Raw genomic sequence first — 26,218 nt, forward strand, 5'->3', positions numbered from 1 at the left:
CCTAGGATAACCTTGTTGGAGAGTTTACAGCCTATTGCTTAGAGACCCATTGGCCCAGTTTTCTACCTCTGAAAATTAAAAACTACAAAGGAAATATTATGATGTCATGAGCATCATATTATCATGTATTTTGTTCTTCGATCTCAAGAAAGTTATTGTTAGATAATTATTCAACATTCACAACTCTAGATTTATTTCTTAAAATGTTGTTAAAGATGATGACTGTAAATTATATAAATAGTTTTTTGCAACATCAATTCTGAAAACAAATCAAAAATAGGCTCTGCATGTTGAAGGCATTGTTGAAGATATACTAGTGTACAAAGTTATTTATTTTTGTCTCCTGGAGGCACCATGTATCTCAGTCCAATGCTAAAGTACCTTAAATTATTTCTTTAGAGACATTTAAAACCTACAGAATATATACACACTACGGCTTGCCATAGGGTCTTTGCATATAGGCCCATAAATATTTGTATTTGTATTTTATTAGTTCTTGTCCCATGTAAGAATAAAACATTCATTCTTAGACTACATCTGTTTTATACATCTACTTAGTCTAGATCTACAGCTCTGCCTGACACAGTCTTGATTTTCAAAATGCAATCAGATACATAAGGTATGTTTATTTCTACTGTCTCATTTCACAAAGGACGTAACAAACGTATTTTAGCACTTGTAATCTCTCACTTAAAATATAATCCAGATACCTTCTCATTATATTTCTTCAATTTTGTGAACAATTCCTTTATCCAAATAAGTTACAATCACAGTTTTAAATTTTACGATTGCAAAGATAAACAATTGAGTTTGGAGGTGCACCACAGTGGTAGGGAAAATGCTTAGCATGTGTGAAGCCTTAGGTTCAATCTTCAATACCTACAAAAATATGACATAAGTAAGTAAAGCTAGTATTTGCTTTATAATTGCAAGATCATAAATTTATTCATTTTTATTATTTATTTTCTGTACTAGAGGTCAAATGCCACACCCACACTCTATTGAGCTACACCTCCAACCCAGAAGGATGTTTTTGAACAGACGGTTTGATAGTTACATTTGTTCAAACCAAGGCGGCTTATACGTGTTAACTGGTACCAGAATAATTTGTAGACTGCAGATAAACCCACTCACAGAAAATAAGCACACAGAAGAAAATACTCTGCTTTGTAGTGTTTGCCAAGTTCTCAGGTGTAGACAGGTTCATCCCTGACAACTGATGCATGCTTTTATTACATTGTTTCATCAAAGAAATATTTACATTGGAATCTCTAAATCCTTGCATGTGCACGCACCACTCAATACAACCGTACATATTTTGATTGTTCCTTAGTACTTACGGCATCTGGGAGGAGCAGTCGCTCTTAGGACATGAACAATGTCCTTATGATGAGGGGTAAGAGAACACTATCTGGTAACTTCGACTTTCTTTTCTTGGGGAGATTGAGTTGGAAACAGATTTTGACAGAAGTGGATACTTCAACAGCTTCATGTTTCCTCTAGAAGGATTATGATCATGGTGAACTCCACTGAATAAAAGTGTAAACATCCAGCTCTTCATTAACCATTAACCATGTAGCCATCATTCTCCCTAAAAAGTGAGATCCATAGACCAGCAATCCATAACACAGATAAAATCCAGTCTTTTAGCTGAGTCTCTGTCTCCATCTGTGAGGTCACAGGATTATGATGCTTTTCTTAGCATTAATTCAATCTGGGAAAATTTTAGTTTCTTCACAATATCCAGTGAGCTCTCACCCTCCTGGGGAAAAAAATTAATCACAGTTATTTACTTTTAATACAGTCAAATGCCAATGGAAAAAGTTTACTAAATAGTAATTGACTCATAGACATAGTTAAAGCTTTCCTGTTATTCTCATTGGAGACAACGAAGGCAATGAACGTGTTTTAACATAAGGCTTACATGAGACGAGGCATCTAGGATGACTTCCGACCATGGTTCTCAGATCCTTACCTTATTTTTTATCATGGGGTCCGCATGGGCTTGCAGAAGCAGAGGGATGAGAGTCTGGTTTTTCATTTTGCAGGCATAATGTAGAGCAGTGCAGCCATACTGAAACACAAAGGGCCAACATCTGAGCTCATCCATCAGGCTCTCCACAAACTTCAGCAAGTCGTTTCCTTAGCAACTATTCAGTGTGCAGTGTGCAGATAAGCAAAAGCCAGATCTGTGGGCACCTGTATTTCTCATACTGAAATACCTTAACTCTGCTGTTTCACTATGCATGTTAAGACTCTAGAAGCCATTTATCTATTCCTCCTTTTTATTTTCTGTTCCAAACTAAAGGATGTAATGTATACAAGTCTGATGTGAGACTAGGCTGTTGTCCCTTCATAATTCTATATGCCTGGTTCATCATTCTATCATCTTTTTCCTTAAGAATTTCCACACAGACCTTTCTACAAATACATCCTTTGGTTCCTGATCATATCCTCAGTCTGAACAAGGTACATAATCACATCACTACAGAGCATCTGTATGATCATAGCAGTTTGACATTGAAATCCATACTCAGTTTGTTATACTTCACATTATATACTTTAAAGTGGTGGTTATACTCTGATACTACCAATTTCAATTATTAACTATAGTTAATAATTGGTGTTTCAAGTTTTGCCTTTCAAACATAAAAAAACCGTATGCTTTGGGTAAGTAAAGAAATAACATTCAAACTATCAAGACAAACAGAACCTTTTCCACTGGAATTTCTCCCAAAATTATATGATATAATGCACTTTTTATTAGGTGGTGGTATTATTAGTGAAATGTCTAGCTGTGACTCTTTCCACATAAAATAGTATCTAGCTAATTGAAAATATGAAACATTGCATTATGTGCAGTTAGGACATGGGTCACAATGTTCACATCGTTTTTGAAGCATGATATGTATGTGCGTAGGCATACTTGTGTGCTAGGCAGATAATAATATCTCTATCTTGATATAGATGCACATATAATTAGGTAGGAAAATACTCAAGAGAAATTTGTGTCACCTGCACAATTTTTAATTCTTTTAGTTAAATGACAAGACCAAGCAAAACCTTCAAGAGTCCTTTACTGAACCTATAATAATCTTATTTAATGAATTTCAAAGATGTTTAAGAAAATAAATTACACCAAAATTCTTTTTCACATAAAGGAAAACATATTTCATAGGCATATTATCTTGTGCTCTCCCTCTCTCTTTCCTTCTCCATCTCCTCTCCCTTTCTTTCTCTCTCTTTCTCTCCCTCATGCACATACTCACACACAACTGCATCAATTCAAACACAATTGGAATATAAACAAAGGTAAAATAAGAAGTGGAAGCAGGGATGAGAACATAATCTCTACCACTACACAATGCTAATACACACAGTGTCACAAATACAATGATAGTTTTTAGAATCAAATTTCAGCCTCCTTTCTCAATTAAACACTGGGAACCTAAAGTTTTACTGTATTACTATAAGAAATTGAATGCCATAAAAATACACTTTTGACCTATTCTGAGCCATTAAAGGAAAAGATGAGTGCCATGGTGCAGAAGTAAATGTATAAACAGAATTTTGTTACAGGAAAGGTTAGGTGGTGTAACACCTGTGACCACTACCCTTAGAAATCCTGGGATCTTTCTCTAACCTTTGTTCTAATCAGACTTTCATTTGTGAAAGGGGTCTCTTGAGCTGAACTTGATGGTGCGTGTATACCTGCAATCCCAACTATGTTTGGCAAGGTGGAGAAAGAAGGATAACCATTTAAGGCCAGCCTTGGCAAAAAAAACATGACCATATCTGAAAAATAAGGAAAAAAGGACGAGGAATATGTAGCTCAAGTGATCAGAGCACCTGTCTAGCAAGCACAGGCCCTGAGTTCAAACTTCAGGATCATGTATAATTTAAATTAAATAGAGACAGATAGATTGATAAATTCTCTCTGCTAGTGGTTGGGATCTGGGCTACAGAAAGGCTGTTAATATCCATGGAGCATTTACTATGCGCCAAGCTCTTTGCTACATGCTTTACAGGAATCCATTCTATAAGACAGTTGCCCCCCATAACTTTACAAATGAGGAAACAGAAAGTCAAATAAATTTGTAACTTCCTGAATCCCTCATAAGTAAAAAGTGCCAAACTTCGATTTGCACACTGGCATTATAACTCCAGCTTCTTGATACTGGGGACTGTATTTGGTTATTAGAGCCTCCAATTTCCTTAACTTCTTACCAATATCAAAGTCCGTTCTTTTCAAAATGTCCTATAATCAATAAAGATTTTATTCTCATGATTTTATTATAAGAACATGAATAACCCTTAAGCTGCCTAGCTAGCAGTGAGAAAAATAAAAGAAACTAAATGTAAGATGGAGCAAGCACTTCGATAAGTGATAATCACATGAGTTGTAAAAAGCACTTCAGAATTCTTTTTTCTGATGGATAAAAATACACTTACACAGTCTGTAGCATTCACTTCCACACCAGCATCGAGGAGCATTCGTACGAGATACTCATTCTGCTTTGTCTTTGATACCTATTAAAAACAAGCAGAAGAGTTGTATTACAAACATTTATTCCATCTTGTGTCTCAGACCACTTTAATTTATTCAAATTTTGTCTTCTACTTGCAATACGACTAGATCCCCACAGAATAATACTCAAGGTATTATTCTGCCAAAGATCCATGCAATTCAGTTCATCTCAGGGTTCACTGACTTCTAACTCAAAACCTTTCAGATTTGTCTTCTAACTCATGTGACTCTTGAACATCAGAGAAAAACATACAGACCCAGTACTTTTCAGACAGAATAAAGGGAAAAAATGTATGAAGAAAATTATATTTCCAGTAGTCAGGGTTTCAGCTTACTTCAGATGTTTCTTAGTTGAGATTACATGATTTTTTAAGTGCATCTCACACAGAGTATTGTATCATTGCTTTATCTTCCTCTGTTACTTTTCTTCTCACTTGTATAATAGCATCACTTGCAGATTAGAAACATGTTTAACGATGGTCCCAATGAATAATGGTTCCATTTATGATTTTTCAACTTTGTGTTGGATGGAAAGTGGAAGACATTCAGAATAAATCAAGCTTTTGAATTTTTTAATTTCAGTCTTTTCCTGAGCTAGTACTAGGCAGCATGAGACTCTCTCCTGAGGCTGGGCAGTGGCAGAGAGCTGCAGCTCCCGGTCAGTCATGTGATCACCAGGGAAACAGCTTTTATTCTATCATGTAGCTCAATTGTAATGTTTGGTAGGCTAGGCCTATTAAGTGAATGCTCTGTTTGACATTTCCATCCTATGAGAGTTGCATTGGGTTGTGATGCCATCAATAGTCAAGGCGCACCTGAACAAGCCAAGGACTTAGTTTCTTACTATTTCTTGACAATATCTCACTGTCTAGCAACACATGATAAATCATGGATGACTCTTCCCTCTTTGTCCCAACATTGAACTCACCATGAGGAAATAACCAATCAGCAGGACAGGCATCAAAAGGACAATGAGTAGATAATCAAAGAAAGTAAATCTTTTCTTCACAGCATAATGCAAGCAGGTTCTCTCTTTCTACAAATTAAGCAAAGAACTCTATGTTTCAAAATTTTACATTTCAGATGATCATATCAAAAAATTTAGTTTATGCTTTAAAAAAGTTTTAATGCACCAAAAACACCTTTTTGCTTCTTTTCTGATCAGTAAGCTCAGGTTTCCATGAATAGGACTGTTAATTAATCCAGTGTAAAGGAAATCTGCAGTAGCAAATAATAGAGGTGAATGTACATTTAAGAAGTTATCAGAGGGCAGATTCTCACGCTCACTGTAGTTTTTAAAGAAAATAAATAAGATGTATGAAGAGGAGAAGAGAAGAAGAATGCAATCAAGAAACCAGTGTATATCCTACAAAATTAAGAAGACTGAAGGAAGGGGTGGAGAGGAGAGGGACAGAGGGGTGACACTGATCAAAATACATTCTACCCAGCCAAATGAATAAATTATTCTTTTCTACCTCAGCAATACATAATAAATCACAAAACATGCTTGCTGATTTTACTCCATTGCATTTTTTGTTCAATAAAATGTCCTTACTGTATTCCAAAAATTGGGAAAAAATAGAATCATGGATATTAGAGGCTACAAGCAATGATCAAATAAAATTGAGGAAAAGGAATGTAAAACAATTCCAGTTGACAAGAAATCTTAGGAATTCCTAATTATTAATTATTATGCACAATTACACTTCCCACTAATGTGTCACAGCTCACCTGGTTTTTAAGGTTGACATTAGCGTTTCTTTTTAAAAGGAAGGAAATGATTCTGACATGTCCTCTCCTGCAGGCACAGATGAGAGGAGTATCTCCATTGAAGCCATCTTGAATGTTGATGTAGTTGTTGTCTGTTTTTACCCATTGCCACACTTGTCCCAAGTCATTCTGGTAGGCTGCCTGGCAGATAGGCTGAATAGAGAGAAACAGAAACAGTTCTTGAAATACAGGTATCGTAAATCCACAAAAAGGAAAAGCCACCATTTTCTAATCACTTGAAATATATTTCCAAATTGTAACATATTGCTATGTATGCTAAACTTAAAAAAAATCCTCTCAGCTATACCTTGCTATAAGCCTGGAATAAACATTAGCCCATGAGGAAACTCTTACATTTTCCTAAGTTGCTGAGGAAATGTAACTAGACAAGCACTGAGTAGAAAGAATGTTGGGATGAATGGGTGAAAGGCTATATATTTGACTTATTTAGGATATTATATGTTATGGTTTCAAATAAATAGGACTGTCAGAAAAGCATGATTTGTCTAAAGCTAAAATGTGTGAGCGGGGAGGGAGGAGTTCAGGAATGAATTGATGACAAAACAAGAACTGCAAGTTCTGTAGGTGGCTCTGTACTCCAGGCACTTACCATAGTTGAAAAACAATGGTAATAGACAGCGCAGATTCTGTGTACAAAAAAATACTACAAAGACTTTTCTGAAAGTACAGTTTCAGTTTAGTGGCAACGCTACCCTCATCCTGCCAACTTCCCCTGTTGGAAACTTTTATTCTACAAATAATTAAACCATATTCCATACCCACCATCCAGACTACTCTCCTGTCTACTCCCTCTGACTAAACAAATCCCTCAATCTGCCTTCATTTCCACTTTATTCAAAAAGTCTTCCCTGTCTCCCAGATTTTGTATTACTTCTTTTCTTTTCTTTTCTTTTCTTCTTCTTCTTTTTTTTTTTTTTTTTTTTTGCTGGTCATGGGGCCTGGACTCTGGGCCTGGGCGCTGTCCCTCAGCTCTTCAGCTCAAGGCTAGCACTCAACCGTTGAGCCATAGCGCCACTTCCGACTTTTTTCTTTTTGCTTATGTGGTGCTGAGGAATCGAACCCAGGGCCTCATGCATGCAAGGCAAGCGCTCTACCACTGAGCCACCTTCCCAGCCCCAGATTACTTCTATCTCAATCGCTTCTCCTAATTACGTACAACCATGTGTTCTGAGCTGACATAAGTCAGAAGCAGGTTGAGGCTGCACTGAGACAAGGCAGGCACTTGAGTCCAGGCTACAAACCTTGCACTGACAGAGGCTACATCCACTCCCCTCCCCACTACATCCCCCACATTCGACACAGCGCAGGGCATGTAGCAGGCCAACATGAATATTTTTACACTGACTATATGGGGACATTTCTTAAAGAACAACAAAGTAAGTTGCTTTTTATGAACAATATTTAATAGCATTTAAGATGGTATATCTGGCCTATGAGCATGCTCAATTTATTGATGTTATTATTGTTTAAAAGTCCTTTTTGTCTCAATGACTGAGACAAATCTCAAATGTGAGCATTCCTAGGGGTTAAGATGGAATACTAATGTTCTACAAGAGAGAAAGGTGACAACGGTTCACAACTAGAAGAGAGGCACTCTAAGCTTCCAACACAAAGAAATGATAGATCATGAAGGAGTTTTGAAAATGCTAATTCTATTGATTTGGTTATTATTACACATGTATCAAATTTTCACACTGTACCACGTTATTATGATCATTAAAAAGTATGCAACAGCTAGTGGCTCCCTCCTGTAATCCTAGCTACTCAGGTGAATGAGATCTGAGGATCAAAGTTTGCTCCCAACCAAGGCCAACAGATCCAAAAGCCTCCTCTCTCTAATTAACCAGCAAAAATTCCAGAAGTGAAGGAGATACGGCTTAAGTAGTACAGTATCAGCCTTGAACAACCAAAAAAAAAAAAAAGCTAAGTAAGAAGCACAAATCTCTAATACTCATACAAACAACAACAACAACAAAATTACAAAATAGCTGGGTACCTATAATCTCACTACTTCAGAAAGTAAAGGCAAGAGGATGGTAATTTTCAGGCCAACCTGAGCTACATAGTGAGACCTTACTTTAAAAGAATAAAAATGAATTTAAAAATTAAAAGGAGGATGGAGGAAGAGAGGGGAAGGAAGGGGAGGAGGAAGATTTCCAGAAAAGGTCCATCCAGAGGTTTCATAAATTGACAGAGCAAAAGACAGAATACAGTGTTTATTGTGAAAGTAAATATTTGGGTTCCAGACAGCTCCACCAAGTAACATCTGTGTTACTTCAACAGTTTACCTCAACACATTTTGCTGAGCTTCCTTCTCCATTTAATAACCATTCTTTCCTTGTTATGTTACAGAAACAATTAAATGTGAGTGCATAGACTAAGCACTTAGCTCAGATCTGACTCATACAAAACCTTCAATTAGTGATCGCTAGCTACTCATAATTATTACAGTATAAGGAGCTGGTGAAAATGGACAGAGATGATTAAAAAGAGCAGATCATTGTTCAAACAGAGTAAAGGAAAAAAAAATAGGGTAGAGAGCAAAGAATGAACCTAGCCTTATTATTCTGAAGGAAGATTGTGGTTCCATGGCCAAAGCAGGAGAAAAGAACAGATAGAACTTGAGACTGGCTAAAATACTTGGCCACAGTCTGAGATCTGATCCTCAGAGTTGATGTTAATGTGGAATTACCATGAGTATATAGATTGGTTGGTAGATAACTAGATTAACATGCCTTTGATGTTAAGATAGATAAATGAGTTAGTGACACAGGAGATGGGAATACACAAGAGAAGAGGCTCTTCCATGAGGTAGAGAAGATTTGGGGAAATCATAATGAGAAATGTCTGCATGAGCAAAACAAAAGTGTGCAATGGATTTAAGCATCCATTTGCAGACCTAAACCAGTAAGCTGAAGCCAAGAATGCTAGTTTGTGACATTGTTTGTGATATTGTCAGGGAAAAATAAAGTGAAGAGCATAAAGAGTTTATAGAGTCTGTCCCATTCTCCAGGAAAATGAGAGGAGAGTGATTTATCACAAAATTCAGAATAAGTGAGCACCTTAAGTAGCCAGATGGATGGAGATGAATGGACTTGAAATAAGAGACAAATAAATACAAAGGGAAGAATTACGGTATATATACTACTATGTACATTATGTGCCGTAATGTGCACTAGGGCTAGTGTAAGACCCAGATATGGGGAAACCCTTTAGTAGAATATCAGCTAAAAAAAATCTCTGCTTCCTGTAACTCTATTGAGATAGACTAATATTAAAATTGTCCATATGCCAGGCCCTGGTAGTTCATGCCTAGCTACTCAGGAGGCTGAAATATAAGGATTAAAGTTTAAAGCCCATCTGTGTAAAAAGTCCATCATACTCTTATATTCAATTAGCCACCAGAAAACCAGAAGTAGATCTGTGGCTCAAAGGGGTGGAGCACTAGCCTTGAGTGAAAAAAATCTCCTGGACAGTGCCCAGGCCCTGAGTTCAGCGCCCAGGCCCCATGACTGAAAAATAAATAAAATTTGTCCATAGGTACCATACTTTGTTTTTCTTGCATCAAATGGGACAATTCTTGCTAGAATAAATGCTCTAAATAATGCTTCGGACTTGCTCAATCTGACCATTTGTGTGGAAACAATGAGGATTAAATGCACTCTTCAAGATACTTCTTCAAGAGCAAAAATTGCATGCGGCTGAAATCTCACTCTGTCCACATCCTATATCGATTTTCCCATAATTAAAATATAAGAAGTGTTTAGTTTGGAGCCAATGGCTCAGACCTGTAGTCCTAGTCAAGAAGCTGATATTGATCAAGATGTGTTGTATTCATAAACCCATAGGTTGAATTGAAATCCCTTTGGACAGCTATGTAAAGATAATAATTAGAAACTAAATTAATTGGTTAAATACATAAAATAAAGAGGTTAATATGTACATAGCTTTTGACCTTTTCTGCTTGTCCCAGACATACTAGTTATTGCAAATAAGGAAAACCATGGGATCTATGTTTCTTTGGGTCTGGTTTATGTCACTTAATATAATTTTTTCCAAGTTTTTCCATTTCCTAACAAATGGGGCGATGTCATTCTTTCTGATAGAGTCATAGAATTATATATCACATTTCTTGATCCCTTCATCTACTGAGGGGCATCTGGGTTGGTTCCATATCTTAGCTATGGTAAATAATGCTGTAATAAACATAGCTGTGCTGGTAGCTTTAGTATGGTCTGTTTTGTGATCATTTGGGTAAATGCCCAAAAGTGGGATTGCTGGGACAAGCAGAAAAGGTCAAAAGCTATGTGAATATGACCAGATAAGATGATGTTAAAAAACAAACCATTTAAATAGAGATACAGGTGGACCCATTGCAACAATGAGACGTACAAGTCGTTATGTCGAAAACGAACTTTACAACTTTGGTGGGGGGGGAGGAGGATTGGGTGGGGGGACGGGAGAAGATGGGATGGGAAGGGGAAACAAAGGAGGAGGCTACAATGCTTGATAAGAAATGTACTCATCATCTTGCTCATGTAATTGTAACCCCTCTATACAGTATTTTCACAATAAAAAAAACTAAAAAAAAAGATGTTATTAAGCGAAATGAACCCCAAGATAGGGACACAAGTGGTTTTTTCTTTCTTGCTATTATTTCTAACATATTTATAATGTACCATGTAATTTTATGTTTCTTTGTATGTTTCTCCCCCATGGTATAACCCCTGTTTTCACTGTATTTGATGTCGGTGCCCTGCATCTTGCATATATACTTCTCTAATTTGGGGAAGGGAAGGGAAAAAACAAAATGCTTAAATAAAGATATAGGTTGACCCATTGTAACAATGAGATGCACAAGACACTATGTTGAAAAACAAACTTCACAATTTGGGAGGGGGGGACAGTATAGTTGTAGAGGTGGGAGGGAAAGGAAGGTAGGGGAAAACAAAGGAGGAGGTAACAATGCTTGATAGGAAATGTACTCATTACCTTGCTCATGTAACTGTAACCCCTCTGTACAGTACTTTTACAATAAAAAAGTATTAAGAAAAATAAAGAAGTTAAAATGGAAGGATCAAGGTTTCAAGCCAACCCAGGTAGACAAACCTTAGATGTTTTTATCTCCACCTAACCAACAAAAACAAACAAAAAAATGTGGGGGTGTAGCTTATTGGTATAGTGTGGACATTGAGTAAAAAATGTAAACAAGGGCTCAAGGCCTTGTGTTTGTGGACAGTGTGATACACACTCAGCATGTGATTCATGACCTAATTTATTTAGCAATCATGTTTTTACTTCCTCCAAGCATGATAGATATCGGAGCTGGAAAAACATCTGATGTTACCTTCATAACAGAGAACAAACTGAACTGCTTATACCATTATGACTACCCAAAACAAAACTTTCCCCCAACCAGTCCCATTTTCTAGTAGTGTGTCCCCAAAATTTGAGTTTCCCAAACTCTCCATGTAAGGTAGGCTTATGTGGAATATTGCCTGAGGCTCAGAGGACTTGGCTCATTGTTTATTAGCCCTCTCTACAGTGATATTTCACTAATTCTAATGTTCCATTAAATGTGAGGATTTGTGATTTTTGAAAATGAAAATGAAAATTCCTTCCTTCTTCCCATCCTCCCCCCTCCCTCCCTTCAGTCTTCCCTCCTTTGTTTCCTTTCTTTTTTTTCCTTCCTACTTTCTTTCCTTTCTCCCTTCCTTTTCTCCTTTTTCCCTTCCTTCTTTTCTTCCTCTCTTCCTTCTTCCGTCTTTCCCTTCTTCCCTCCTCCCTCCCTGCTTCCTTTGTTTTTCCTTTCACTTTCTAATATTGCATCCTAGAAAATGTCACTACATGCCAAACAGAAATTGGTTTCCAAAATTATATTAAGTGAAGTAAGCCAGGACCAAAGAAACATAGGTCCCATAGTTTCCCTTATTTGCAATAACTAGTATATGTCTGAGACAAGTAGAAATGGTCAGATAAGATGATGTTAGGCAAAATGAACCCCAAGATAAGGACTTAAATGGATTTTCTTTCTTGCTATTGTTTCTACCATATTTATAAGATGATTTCTTTGTTGCTTTGTATGACCCTCCCCCATGGTATAACCCCTGTTTTCACTGTATTTGATGTTGTTATAATTTGGGGAGGGGAAGGGAAAAAACAAATTGTTTAAATAGGGATACAGGTGGGCCCATTGTAACAATGAGATGTACAAGATGTTATGTTGAAAACCGAACTTTCCAACTTTTGGGGGGGGGCGGAGTTCGGAGAGGTGGGGAGGATGGGAGAGCAGGGATGGTAATGGGAAACAAAGGAGGAGGCAACAATGCTTGATAAGAAATGTACTCATTACCTTGCTCATATAATTGTAACCCTTCTGTATGGTATTTTCACAATAAAAACTTATTAATAATAATAATAAAAAAAAGAAATTGGTTTCCATTAGAGCGGCCCTCTGCAACTTCTGTTCCTGACACACACCCTTCATTTACCTTTCCAATAGAAGATTCTTTGTAATACCCTCTACTCTTGCCACTTTAACCTCATTCTGTAATCAGCACATTGGCAATTCCTTGTTTTTTGAATATTTCTTACTCATCTATACAGAAATGAAAAATCTTGAGGTCACTAAACAGAGCCAAGCCTATTTTATAACATGATTTTGATACCCACTGAAGGTCAATTACTGATGAAGCTTCAAAATCATTAACAAATAGAGCTAACACACACACACACACACACACACACACACACACACACACACACACACACACACACACACACACACACACACACACCCCACAATCCTCCCACCTGATCTTAAACATGGTGTAGAGAAACATTGTTTTTTTCAGACTTTCTGCATCAGAATTCCAAAGGATGAGACCACACTTTCCCCTGAATTCATACAGAATTCCAACCAGCAAACAGAAAATGTAACCAGTATTTCCTTCCATGAACTCAGAAAACCTAAGCTGACTCACTTCTCTTCAGTAATTTTATCCATAACTCAAGTCATATTATTAGTCCTAGGTATTTCACAACACACTATGAGTCTAGGACTCAAAATATATAACGTCATGGGGAAATAATTGAGACCTTACTTGCCAAATAGAAAAAAAAATTCTGAAAGGATTAAAACTTCCCAGGTAACTCATATGTTTCATACTATTGCTGCTAGAGCACATAGACAAGCAAGCAGCATGATACTAAAGGGCCTAGTAATTGCCCAATTATGATACTGGGTTGCACAACATTTATTTCAAACATACCTTATACTATGTGTGATTCAATATTAATCATGAGCTTTGAAATTACTTATGAGATTTTAGGTAACTTCCGACTTTTTACAGGGTGTGGTATGTGTGTGTGCATGTGTTATACTTTTTTGATAACTTTAAACAAAATTCTAAGGAAGCTTGTCCTCATTATGATTGAAAAATAAAATCTTCTTATTGGCATTTAGAAATAATTAAACATGTCTTGCTTTGCCTTACTGTGACTCAAGCCATTGCCAGACTCACACTCAACCAACTGACAATTGTTCTGCTCTTATAGAGACTTTACTAAGTATCTTATCTTTAAGAAGTTGTACAAAAGAGTTGCCATTGAACAAATCACTTCATGAATGCAGAGAGTTTTGATCAATGTCAGCCTTTTCACATTCTCACCCACCCTTCCCAACTTGCCCCTTCCCTCATTTTCCTAATTTTTAGGTTATATATTGAACTTGTTTGCCATTTAACGAAGCCGTTTATGTGTACAATGTATGTTCATCTGTGTTACTCCTTTAACATCTTCACCCTTTAGACTCACGCCTTCCCTAATTGTTCTCAATTCTGTGGTATATACAGGGAATTATTGCCTGCATTTCCCCCCTTGTTCCCTTCATTTGGGGCCAATGAGAGAGGGTTTCAGAAGTTTTTTTTTTCTTAATGCAGCTGTTCTCAGGGCCCAGGCAAGACCTTGGCCTCCCAGTGTGGCCCATGGACCAGCAGAATAAGCATTAAGAAGCAGAAATGTGTGGGTTGTAGGTTTCATCAGACCCAGAAGGAAAATTTGCACTTGAATAAGACCTATAAAGTATCTATGTACACATTAATATTTGAAAAGCTCTGCTCTAGAGTAGTATTTTTCTTTCTTGGGATGGTGGTAAAATGATCATCCACATGAGAATCATCTTCCATTCTCCTTTTAAAATGTCATTTGCTGGACCCCAAACCACAGGACAAATAGAACAGGCTTACCGGGGTAGGTAGAACCTCTTTATGAGACTAAAGTCATTGAAAAAGGCATACACTTAATTTTAGAATGATAGAGTGATAGAGTGATCAAACCACACACACACACACACACACACACACACACACACACACACACACACACACACACACACCAGGCATAGCATTCAGAATAAGATCAATTTAATTGTTTTTTATATTAGAAAATTAAAACTGGCCCAGGAGATTCCTTTGAGCACAGAGAATGGAATGTAGACTGACTAGTTAATTGTGTCAGGGAGAAGGAATAAATTATGAAAAATAATGTTATTAAGCCACTTGCACTCTTAACATTACTCTCTGTGGTCCATGAAATATTATCAAAACTTTATTTGATTCTAATAAGTTACTTTCAATAAAAGAAAAAAATAATTTTCATTTCTATCAGTTATGCAAGAAAATGCTCAAAATCTCAAAAGTATACTGTGTTTCAACCTGTTTTGTATTCCTGTTAACAATTTTTCAAATAACCAAGCTGAAAGGTTAGTCTTGTCATGCAGTTCCATAGAATAAGTCCATCTTTCCAATCATATACAATACCTATTTCCCCTTTGGATGTTTAACATGAGGACACCACAGCTTTTAACTAACATTTTAGTATTTCAAAGTAACTTGTGTTAAACACACACATTTATGACATATATATGTATATATCAAACATACAAACACACAGGTCTTTACTTTTATTTTCCTGTCTGAATGTTCATGAAAGTAAACAGAAGTAAAGGAGACATCTAACAGGTACAGGAAATTATATCTGAAAGCCTGTTAACACCTTTGAAATCCTACTTTCATATCTAGGGCATACCTCAGAGTACAGGATTCCCATACTGGTACTTCCCGCTGTTTACTTCACTTATACTGCTTCTGGAATCTTCCGGAGTTATAGCTGATTAACATCAAAACTCTTCCCGAAGAGAAAGGTCCCCAGCAATCCAAGCGAGTGGCGAGCCCTTTCTTTCCCTGCCTGTTAGTGCTGTTTCGACTATGCACACAGCAGCACACCTGGCAGAAACAGCTAATGAAGCAAAGGCATCGGCTTACCACGGAATGACCCGGATGGTGTATCAAGTCGTGTTACAACCGGGGGAGCCAGTTTCTGACTCATATTTGCTCTGCCAGACAAGAAGGACGCAAAACTGAGATTGGGAAGGTTGCATGTTCTTAAGTTGGCAGGAAGGACTCAGGGATCAAGATAGAACACTGTATTCAGGACATGTACTCACAGAGATCAAAGTGGCAGTAATCAGCTCAGTGACTTACTACGGTTGGCCTGGGTTTTGTAGTAGAGCCAAAGTTACAGTAGGGTAGGAGCCTCGATGTATGGGTGTGGTTGCAACCCAGGTAGTGCTGCCCAACTGAACTTTACAGGATTATTTTTCTTTTACTCCTGATCCTTCTTAGTGTTATAAAAAAAAAAAAAGAGACGATATACCTCTGAGGCCTTATTGTTCACTATATCATATCATGCTCTGAGTTTAAAAAATAAAAGTACAATCTCAAGTTTGACAAAATTTTGTCTGTTTTAATCTGTGATATTTTAGAAAGTTGTTTGGGTCCTAGAGGGAAAACTATTTGCCTACCCCTCCCCATTTTTTAATGCTAGAGATCAAACCTCAGCACATATTAGGCAAGTGAGCTACTAACCCCCTATCTACTGTTTTGTTTTTGTTTTTTCAAAATTAATTTCTTAAGATCACAGCTATGTCTTTTATCAGCCAGGTTCTTATCTTTGATCTTTAAAATATCACCTATTTTTTCTCAGTTCTTAGAAATACCCAGGCTTTCCCAAATAACATTTTATCTTGTATTAGAAATGACATCATACTCTACCTAGCAAATTGAAGTATGCTTTGTTTACCTAGGTCCATCAGATACATCAAAATAAGTAAACAGACCTACGAATATTAACTTGAAATAAAACATTCCAACACGTGCACTATGAAATTCCTTCAAAAGTGCTAAGTATTTCAACATCTAAAAGACATGAAAAACATCCACCAACCTATGTGATCCTCTCCAGTTTAATTACTATGATCATATAAAATAATACTTATCGAAATGAACTCCAAGAAATGGAAACAAGAGGATTTTTTTCTTTGTTGTTGTTGTTTTCTGTATCTTTTTTCATGTTTTGGAGAAGGTAAGGAAGGGCACAGAAAAGGTGGGACAAAGGGCCAACAAATGTAGTGGTGATACGCACTAGACACTATGTTAAAATGTATACAACTATACCTCTCGTGGATAGGAATGAGAGGAAAAACCTGGGAGAGAGCCAGGGAAGGGATAATAGTGTTCAATAAGAAAATGTACTCATTATCTGAACTTATGTAACTGTAACCCCTCTGTACATCACCTTTACAACAAACATGTGTGTGGTGTGTGTGTGTGTGTGTGTGTGTGTGTGTGTGTGTGTGTGTGTGTTTATGAGAGAGAATAAATAATAGAAAAAATTAATCAGGACTTTCTCCATACCCTACCATTTTGTAACCTTCCCTTCCCTTCTCTTTCCACTTTGAGAAATAGTGACTTCTTTATTTTTCCCCCCACACTAAATCCTGGAAAAGAAGTAACACGATGACAGATTTAACATTTTATCTGTCTTTAAATGCAGTTTTAGTGTTGTCTTAAAAATGTCTTTGACTTTGAGATTCTGAAAATATTTCACATAAAATTAATAATATTGTCCTACCCCTATGCTTTCCACATGCTGTAGGCCTTTGGACATATCACTTCCATTTATTGATTCAGCCAGTCTATCTGGATTGAGTGCCTGCTCTGTGTAAGGAATTATTTTAAATGTTCAAAATATAGTAGCAAGCAAAACTAACATTTTCCTTAGCAATAACTTATACACTATGCTTCTATTTTACGCTATCTCAATAGAGTAACTCAGTTGTAGAGCAATTTCTAGCATGTGCTTTCCAGAATTTGATCCCAAACACACACACACACACACACACACACACACACACACACACACACACACACACACACACACGGGTCAAACCTTCTACAGAATAAGTAGAACTTAAAACATGCAATTAGTTCTAAACAAATATAATTTTCTAGAAGCCCCATTGATAAATGCTGTTCCTTTACTACCACTAATTCACCATCTTCTCAAAAAATTCTTGTTATCAGGCTGGCTCTTCTGTAAGAAGACTAAACTGCATGAAGTTCTCGCACACATTAATCACGCACCTCATCCTAGTCCTGAACATCTGTGGCATCATAGGAAACCACCTTATTTGAAAAGCATGATAGAAAAAACTGGGAGATGATGAGTTCTTTTTTAGTTCTGGGAGTAGTCCAATTTGTGCTGATTTGCTCTCCTATCAGAAGGCTATGGAACACACACACACACACACACACACACACACACACACACACACACACACACACACACACACACACACACCCCACTTCATTGAGTTCATTTAGAGGAAAGCTAGAGTGCCATCTAGTGTAGTCCAATTTGTGCTGATTTGCTCTCCTATCAGAAGGCTATGGAACACACACACACACACACACACACACACACACACACACACACACACACACACACACACACACACACACACACACACACACCACTTCATTGAGTTCATTTAGAGGAAAGCTAGAGTGCCATCTAGTGTCTATTTGCCAACTGACAGGTACAGATCCCCGAAGAGCCTGGGATATAAAGTCTTTTCCTAAAGATTAAGCAAGGATCTCTTTATTTGAAACTAAATAAACTGAGAGGATCGTAAGAATTCCTGCTATCTATCAGTTTGAGAATTCTCTATTAGCTTGGAAACAATCCTAAAAAAGAAAGCTATGTTTGGAGACTTTCCTAATTTTAAACTGTAAATTTTGTTTGTTTTTTAAGACATCGTAGGTTTCTTTTCACTTCAGGCTTTGACTCATGACCTATGGTGCAATACTCAGAAACAGCTACCACTTAACTTATTCAGAACTGCAGACTTAAGAGAAATAGGTGAGGTTCTGCCATTATCCTTCTGCTGTGTACTTCCAGTTTCCAAAAGTCATAGGCAGAAAGCATGAAGAACTGTAAAACGTTTGAAATTGTGTTACCTGTAGGCAACAAATAGCCAGCTGTAGAAATGTCCGAAGATAACATAAAACTCTTGGATGAAAGCAAAGACCCTGCTATTCATAGCACATCAGTATATGAAACATGTATATAATTTCTATAATGTATAAATGTATATAATATAATGGATGGGCTTGCAGAGATTTCTGAATGTGCTGTGGTTGTGTTCCAGCAGAGAAACCTGAATCTTTTATCAGGGGCAATAAGCATGCCTTACTCTTGCTCAGCAGGAAAATGTAATCTCCACCTTCAAAATCTTTTGCTAGGCAAACATCCTTAAGTAGATAATCTGGAACAAAGGTATACAGTACTTCTGCTTGAATGGCATGAAGAATTGCAAAACACCAGTGAATTTCCAAAGACATGGTTCAATGAACCAGTGTTGGTGAAATTGAAGGTATTAATCATGATGATTCAACTGACAGATAATGTTGTAGTAATACTTTTACCAGTCTAGTCCTGCAGCATAATTCTGGCTTTAATTCTGGAGTCTGAGTTCTAACCAATACACTCAGGGCTATTGATCCTAAGTAATACTCTAAAGAAATGGTCACTTTCAATTGAAAAAGAATGGCTGTTCACAACCATCCCTTGTCAGGGTGTTTTGACTGGTTTATTTTGGCATCCTATCTACTAAAGCCAAACATAAGATCTATTCTCTGTTAAGTCTTAAGACAAAAGGATGTGGATATCTTGGTTATACGAACTATCCAGAAAGCCTGGACCTGCTTGGGTAAAATCTACCAGATAATAAGGTTTCTAAAAGTGTTGAATTCCTAGTTTCTACATCCTTGGGGAGATTTTCTCCTAATCTATGTAATGAAACACAGTTTCACTGATGACTTCAACCATTTGCTTGTTTACTCTTCCACAATGCCTACTAAAAGGGCATTTCTCAGTTTCTGCAAGGTATAATTTCTGCTCATTGATTTGACAGCAACTTATAGTTAAGTGGACAATTATATGCATTTAGTTTTTCTTAATTAAACTTTAATGCTGAAAATCATGTTTAAAAGTGCTATACTTGAAGGATTACATTTCATATTCAATTTTAATACTGACATTTTTATCTTTTTTTTGTGTGTGTGTCGGTTGTGGGACTTGAACTCTGGGTTTGGGCGCTGTCCCTGCACTCTTCAGCTCAAGGCAAGCACACGACCACTTCTAGTTCTCTGGTGGTTATTTGGAAATAAAAGTCTCATAGACTTTCCTGCCCAGGCTGGCTTTGAACTGCAATTCTCAGATTTCAGCTTCCTGAGTATCTAGGATTACAGGTGTGAGCCATCAGCACCCAGCTTTTATCTTTATTTTTAAATTTTCCTGATGAGTTTTCAAGTGAATTTGTGTATCTTCTCCACCAACTCCCCCACATCAGCTACATTTAGTTGTGCTCCCATTTCCCCTTCTCATGTTAATTAGTATCACTCTGCATTCTCTTAAAGAATTATATACGATTGTAATCAAAGACATTACAGATTACACTTAAAAAAATACCACACACATACTACCAATTATACTACTCATTGATCAGATTTCATTCAAAGTAAAAAAAAAAATACAAAAATACAAGAACATGACCTGGAAACTTCATACAAAGAGAATTTATTACAAATATCTCTGTGCCAGTCTCTAAATCACTTTGCTTCTTTCTGTTTTTTTCTTTCTTTCTTTTTTTTTTTTTTTTTTTGGTCAGCCCTGGGGCTTTACGTCAGGATCTGAGCACTGTTCCTGAGCCTCATTGTGCTCAAGGCTAGCTAGCACTCCACCATGTGAACCACAGCACCACTTCTGCACTTCTGGCTTTTTTTTCTGTGTATGTGATACTGAGGAATCGAGCCCAGAGTTTCATGCATGCACTCTACCACGAAGCCACATTCTCAGTCCCCACTTTGCTTCTTTCTATATGAATATTTTCTTATACTTTAGCTGAGAATATATATTTCACTTAAATCTTGATCATTTTTCCATTGTGTGATATATCATTATTTTTTTAAGTGCCAAAGTTTCAAAAGTTGCCCTTTGTCCTTACTACAAAGTGTAAGGAAAGTCAACAGATTTGTGGAGGATTTTAAGATATTAATCGTTTTTGGGGGTTCCGGGAAGATGGCGGAGGAGAAGCTGGAATCTGAACAAGCTCTCGCATAGAAAGCAGTTTTAGAGTTCCAGTGAACAGTCCTAAGCCAGAGAATCACACCAAGTGTGCCATCACAGGACAGAGAGTTAGTCAAGAGAGGGGAAGCCAAGGAAACACACCAGCTGCCGCTGCGGCGGCAGGGTCGTGGCGGCGACCACCACCGCGGGGTCATACCTCAGACACAGAGAGTCCGGGACAAAGGAGCCAGACGCAGCGGACGAGCGGATTCTACTCAACACCAACAAGAACCGACAAGGAGCAGACATCTTCACCCTGCTGTTTGCAGACCAGAGACGACCCAGGATCCAAGACTCGGCGTGAGTACAAGCCCGACATCCTCACTCCTTCTCAGGGAGCAGAGGAGGGAAGGCCACCCCTCCCCCCCCCAGCACTGGTGATCTCCATCTTGGATACCTGAGCTGCTAGCTCCAGCTCAGGCCTTGGAATAAAACAAGTCATTTAGCAGGTCACAAGAACTTAACGGCAAAGTGACCTGCCAGACTCAGCTCCATCCAGGGAAAAATCACCCAGCTCAGGCGCCAGCCACTGGAGTGGCTTGCCTCACTGGGTAACCAGAGCCAGAGGCTGCCCCTCCCTCTAGCAGCCACCGCAATCAATTGAAAAACAGAAACCCTGAGAATGGCTTCAGACTGGGCGCTGTGAGCTTTATCACAAAATAGCCCCAGGGAAAAGCTACTGTTTGTTGAAAGGCCTCAACTCTACCCAGAACCTAGCCTCATCACCACATCCCCCTCTTTTGTGATTCTCAAAGCAGATCACCCTCCCAGAAAACTAACCTGGGTGGGGGATCTCAAAATCTTGGGTAAAGCAGAAAACTAACCTGGGTGGGGGATCTCAAAATCTTGGGTAAACCGACTTAAGAAACCAATCAAGCCACAGGACCTCAAGCTGACCAGAGACTCCAACAAGAGACTGGTTACAGACAAAAGGGAGATACAGGATTCTTCCCACCCCTCCCCCCCAAAAAAATCAAAAGAATTTTTCTTTCTTTTTTTTTTTCTTCTTCTTTTCCTTTTTTTGTTTGTTTTTTGTTTTTTTGTTACTATATATATATATATATATATATATATAAATTTTTTTCCCTTCTAAAACTTTTATTAATCTTTAATTCTTGCCTCTTCTGAAAAAATAATTGTTTTCCAGTAACTTTTTTTTTCTCATCTTATAATTTTTATTTTAGGAATATGTGAATGAGCGTTTTCCTTTCTTTTCTTGTCTTCTTTCTCTTTTTCTTTCTTTCTTAATTATCTTTTTGTTTTTTGTCTAGCTCTACTGAACTTCTGATCTTTTCTTCTCCCTTTCCCATCCTTAAAGTTTTTCACATCTCCTCTATGTCCCTCCCCTTCTCTCAACATATTCACATTCCTCTCTAAATAGACGGTCTTTTGATCTCCATAATAACATTAATTTTTACGTTTCTATTTTTTTCTGGTCTCTTTTCATTCCCCTTTCCGTCTCTTCTTTTTCTCTCTCTCTCTACTTGCATCCTACCCAACCCATTTCCTGCATTGTGATTAGGACATAGTTAACTCTCCCTGTGCCTCCCCACACCAATCTATTCCTATTTTTTACCCACATCTCTCCCTAATCCTAATAATTTCTGGTTTTCCAAATTCTTTTCTGGGGTTCGAAGTCCTTTAATATATAGTTGTTGGATGTTGAATAGATGTATCTGCTGAACTAGATTGTATCTGTAGACTATTGACTGTACAAACGCAAACTTTGGTTGATGGTTGCCTTAAGATAGTGTTCTAGCACAAAACTGGTGCAATCTTCATCTCAAATGGGCAGAGTAAGCCGGAAAAACACAAGAAAAATGGCAAATTCAGGTATCTCAATTCCCAATCTTGATAATCAGGGATTAGAACAGATAAAGAATAATCCAGAGGAGAGTTCCCAAATAGCTCTACAAACACTACTAGCAAACATGATAAATGAGAAGTTTGACATTGTACATAGGACTCTGTATGAGCGTGATAGGGAGAGAGAGGAGGCATCCCAGAAGTTTATACAGGAATATCATAACCGTGAGGAAGCTACTCAAAAACTGATACAGGATTTGCGTGAACAACTTGAGAATACTCAAAGAGAAAGGGAGGAATGGCGTGAGCAGGCTGAGAACACTCAAAGAGAACTGCAGGAATCCCACGAACGGGAAGAAAGAGAACTGCAGGAATCCCACAGACGGGAGGAAGCTAATCAAAGAGTAATTCAGGAATTGAGAGACCAGGTAGAGAATACACAAAGATCACTAAAGGCATTCATGGAATCCATTAACAAAGAGATGAAGGAAGTCAGGGAGACCACAAAGGGAATGCTGAATGGAACCCAACAGAAGGAATGGGAGTCCAAAGAAACCATAACCAATCAACTAAGTGATTTGAGAACAAACACTGAACACCAAATTAAGGAAGTAAAGAAATTCATACAAGACCTAAAACAGAGCCTCAACAAAGAACTTGAAGCCATCAAAGCTGACCAATTAGAAGGAAAAGAGATAAAAAAACAAAGTAGAGAGTCTTGACAGCAGGTTAGACCATGCAGAAGATCGAATCTCAGGGATTGAAGACAGCCTAGATATTATAGAGAAAGAACATACTACCATCCAAGACAAGTCCAAGAAATATGATAGGTCTATCCAACACCTGGAAGACACCAAAAGAAGGCCCAATCTAAGGATAATGGGTGTAGAGGAGCACCTAGAAACAGAAGTTAATGGTCTAGGAAATTTGTTTAACAGGATCCTAGCAGAGAACTTCCCAAACATACAAAAAAATAGGCCTATTCAGATACAAGAAGCTTATAGAACCCCAAATAGACCAGACCAGAATAGGACATCCCACTGTCACATTATAATCCACACAGGATCAACCCAGACCAAGGAAAAGATCCTTAAAGCTGTCAAGGAGAAAAGGTTAATCACCTATAAAGGGAAACCAATTAGAATTACCTCAGATTTCTCAGCAGAGACAATCAAAGCAAGAAGAGCCTGGAATGACGTATGCCATGCCCTAAAAACAAACAACTCTCAACCAAGAATACTGTACCCAGCTAAACTCTCCTTCATAACTGAAGGCCAAATAAAAACCTTCCATAGCAAAGAAAAATTGAAACAATACATCTCCACCAAACCAGCCCTACAAAAGATTCTTAAAGATGTCCTACACATAGAAAACCAACAAGACCGCAACAAAGGCCAAGAAACTGCACCCAAACTGAGAATCCAAGAACCTTAGAAATAACCCAGTTTTCGCAGCCCCCAAGAAGGTGGATAACATGGCAGGAACTCCCAAATACCTCTCATTCCTATCTCTTAACGTTAACGGACTGAACTCTCCAATTAAGCGACATAGACTGTCTAGTTGGATTAAAAAACAAGACCCTTCTATCTGCTGCCTGCAGGAGTCACATCTTGCCCATAAAAACAAACACATTTTCAATGTTAAAGGCTGGAACAAAATCTACCAAGCAAACGGCCCTCATAAACAGGCGGGAGTTGCAATCCTAATATCAGATAAAATAGACTTCAAATTAAAATTCGTGAGAAGAGATAAAGAAGGTCGCTACATACTAATTAAAGGATCTCTCCTTCAGGAGGATACTACAATTCTAAATATCTATTCGCCAAACAATGGAGCACCCAAATTTATCAAAGAAACACTACTTTCCCTCAAATCCCATATAGATCCAAAGACATTAATTGTTGGGGATTTTAACACACCACTCTCCCCACTAGATAGATCAACTTGGCAAAAACTCAACAGAGAAACCGCAGATCTAAACAACTGCATAGATCAACTAGACTTAACAGACATTTATCGAACATTTCACCCAGCAGCATCAGAATACACGTTTTTCTCAGCAGCACATGGAACGTTTTCTAAAATAGACCACATTTTAGGCCACAAAGCAAACTTGTCTAAATTCAGAAACATTGAAGTTATACCTTGCATTCTCTCTGACCACAAGGGAATAAAATTAGAACTCAACACCAAAAGCCACCAAAGAAAGTCCGGTATCACATGGAGGCTGAACAACACACTGCTGAATTATGAGTGGGTCATGGAAGAGATTAGAAAGGAAATTCAAATGTTCATGCTATTCAACAAAAATGAACACACAAATTACCAGCTCCTCTGGGACACAGGAAAGGCAGTACTCAGAGGCAAGTTTATAGCTCTGAGATCCTACATCAACAAATTGGAGAGATCTGAAACTAACAATTTAATGACACATCTAAACCTCCTTGAAAAAGAGCAGCAAGATAAACCCCAATCCAGTAGACGAAAAGAAATAATCAAAATTAAATCAGAATTAAATGAATTAGAATCCAAAAAACTATAGAAAGAATCAACAAAACAAAGAGTTGGTTCTTCGAAAAACTTAACAAAATTGACAGACCCTTAGCAAACCTTATCAGAAAAAGGAGAGAACACACCCAAATTAATAAACTCAGAGATGAGAATGGAAACATCACCATGGAAACAACCAAGATTCAGAACATTATAAGGGAATACTTCTCAAAACTTTATGCTAATAAGTTTGAGAACTTGACAGAAATGGACCTCTTCCTAGCAAATATTGACATGCCAAAACTAAACCAAGATGAGTTAAAACAGCTTAACAGGCCCATATCAAGCATTGAAATAGAAACAGCAATAAGAGACCTCCCAGCTAAGAAAAGTCCAGGACCAGATGGTTTTACAGCGGAATTTTACAAGGCCTTCAAAGCAGAGCCCACACCAATACTCCTCCAACTCTTCAATGAAATTGAAAGAGAAAGCTCACTACCGAACACATTCTATGAAGCCATCATAACCCTCATCCCAAAACCAGGCAGGGACTCATCAAAGAAAGAGAACTATAGACCCATTTCTTTGATGAACATTGATGCAAAACTTCTCAACAAAATTTTGGCCAATCAACTTCAACAATTCATCCAAAAAATCATACACCACGATCAAACAGGATTCATTTCATGGATGCAAAGCTGGTTCAATACACGCAAATCAATTCATATTATTCATCACATCAACAGGAGCAAGAATAAGAACCACATGGTTATCTCAATAGATGCAGAAAAAGCATTTGACAAGATCCAACACCCCTTTATGATGAAGGTTTTGGAAAAACTAGGAATCCATGGAACATTCCTCAATACAATAAAGGCTGTATATGACAAACCTACAGCCAGCATTATACTCAATGGTGAAAAACTAAAGCCATTTCCTCTTAACTCAGGAACAAGACAAGGATGCCCACTCTCTCCACTTCTCTTCAATCTAGTATTAGAATGCCTAGCTACAGCAATAAGACAAGATGCAGACATAAAGGGGATCCAAATAAGGAAAGAAGAAATAAAACTC

General features: G+C 37.6%; 1 protein-coding gene across 1 annotated transcript; it reads right to left on the reverse strand.

Moving 5' to 3' along the window:
- Positions 1–282: 282 nt before the first annotated feature.
- On the reverse strand, positions 283–15,736 carry Ankrd22 (ankyrin repeat domain 22). The gene is made up of 6 exons (XM_070020446.1): positions 15,407–15,736; positions 6,260–6,451; positions 5,457–5,564; positions 4,453–4,530; positions 1,976–2,074; positions 283–1,762 (listed from the first exon to the last, which is right to left on the reverse strand). Exons 1-6 carry the CDS (start codon positions 15,425–15,427, stop codon positions 1,685–1,687), a joined length of 576 nt encoding a protein of 191 aa, XP_069876547.1. The 5' UTR covers positions 15,428–15,736; the 3' UTR covers positions 283–1,684.
- Between the last annotated feature and the right edge of the window lie 10,482 nt (positions 15,737–26,218).

This window comes from Dipodomys merriami, unplaced genomic scaffold, assembly GCF_024711535.1.
Source record: "Dipodomys merriami isolate MVZ:Mamm:240054 unplaced genomic scaffold, mDipMer1.0.p SCAF_14, whole genome shotgun sequence".
NCBI lineage: Eukaryota > Metazoa > Chordata > Mammalia > Rodentia > Heteromyidae > Dipodomys > Dipodomys merriami.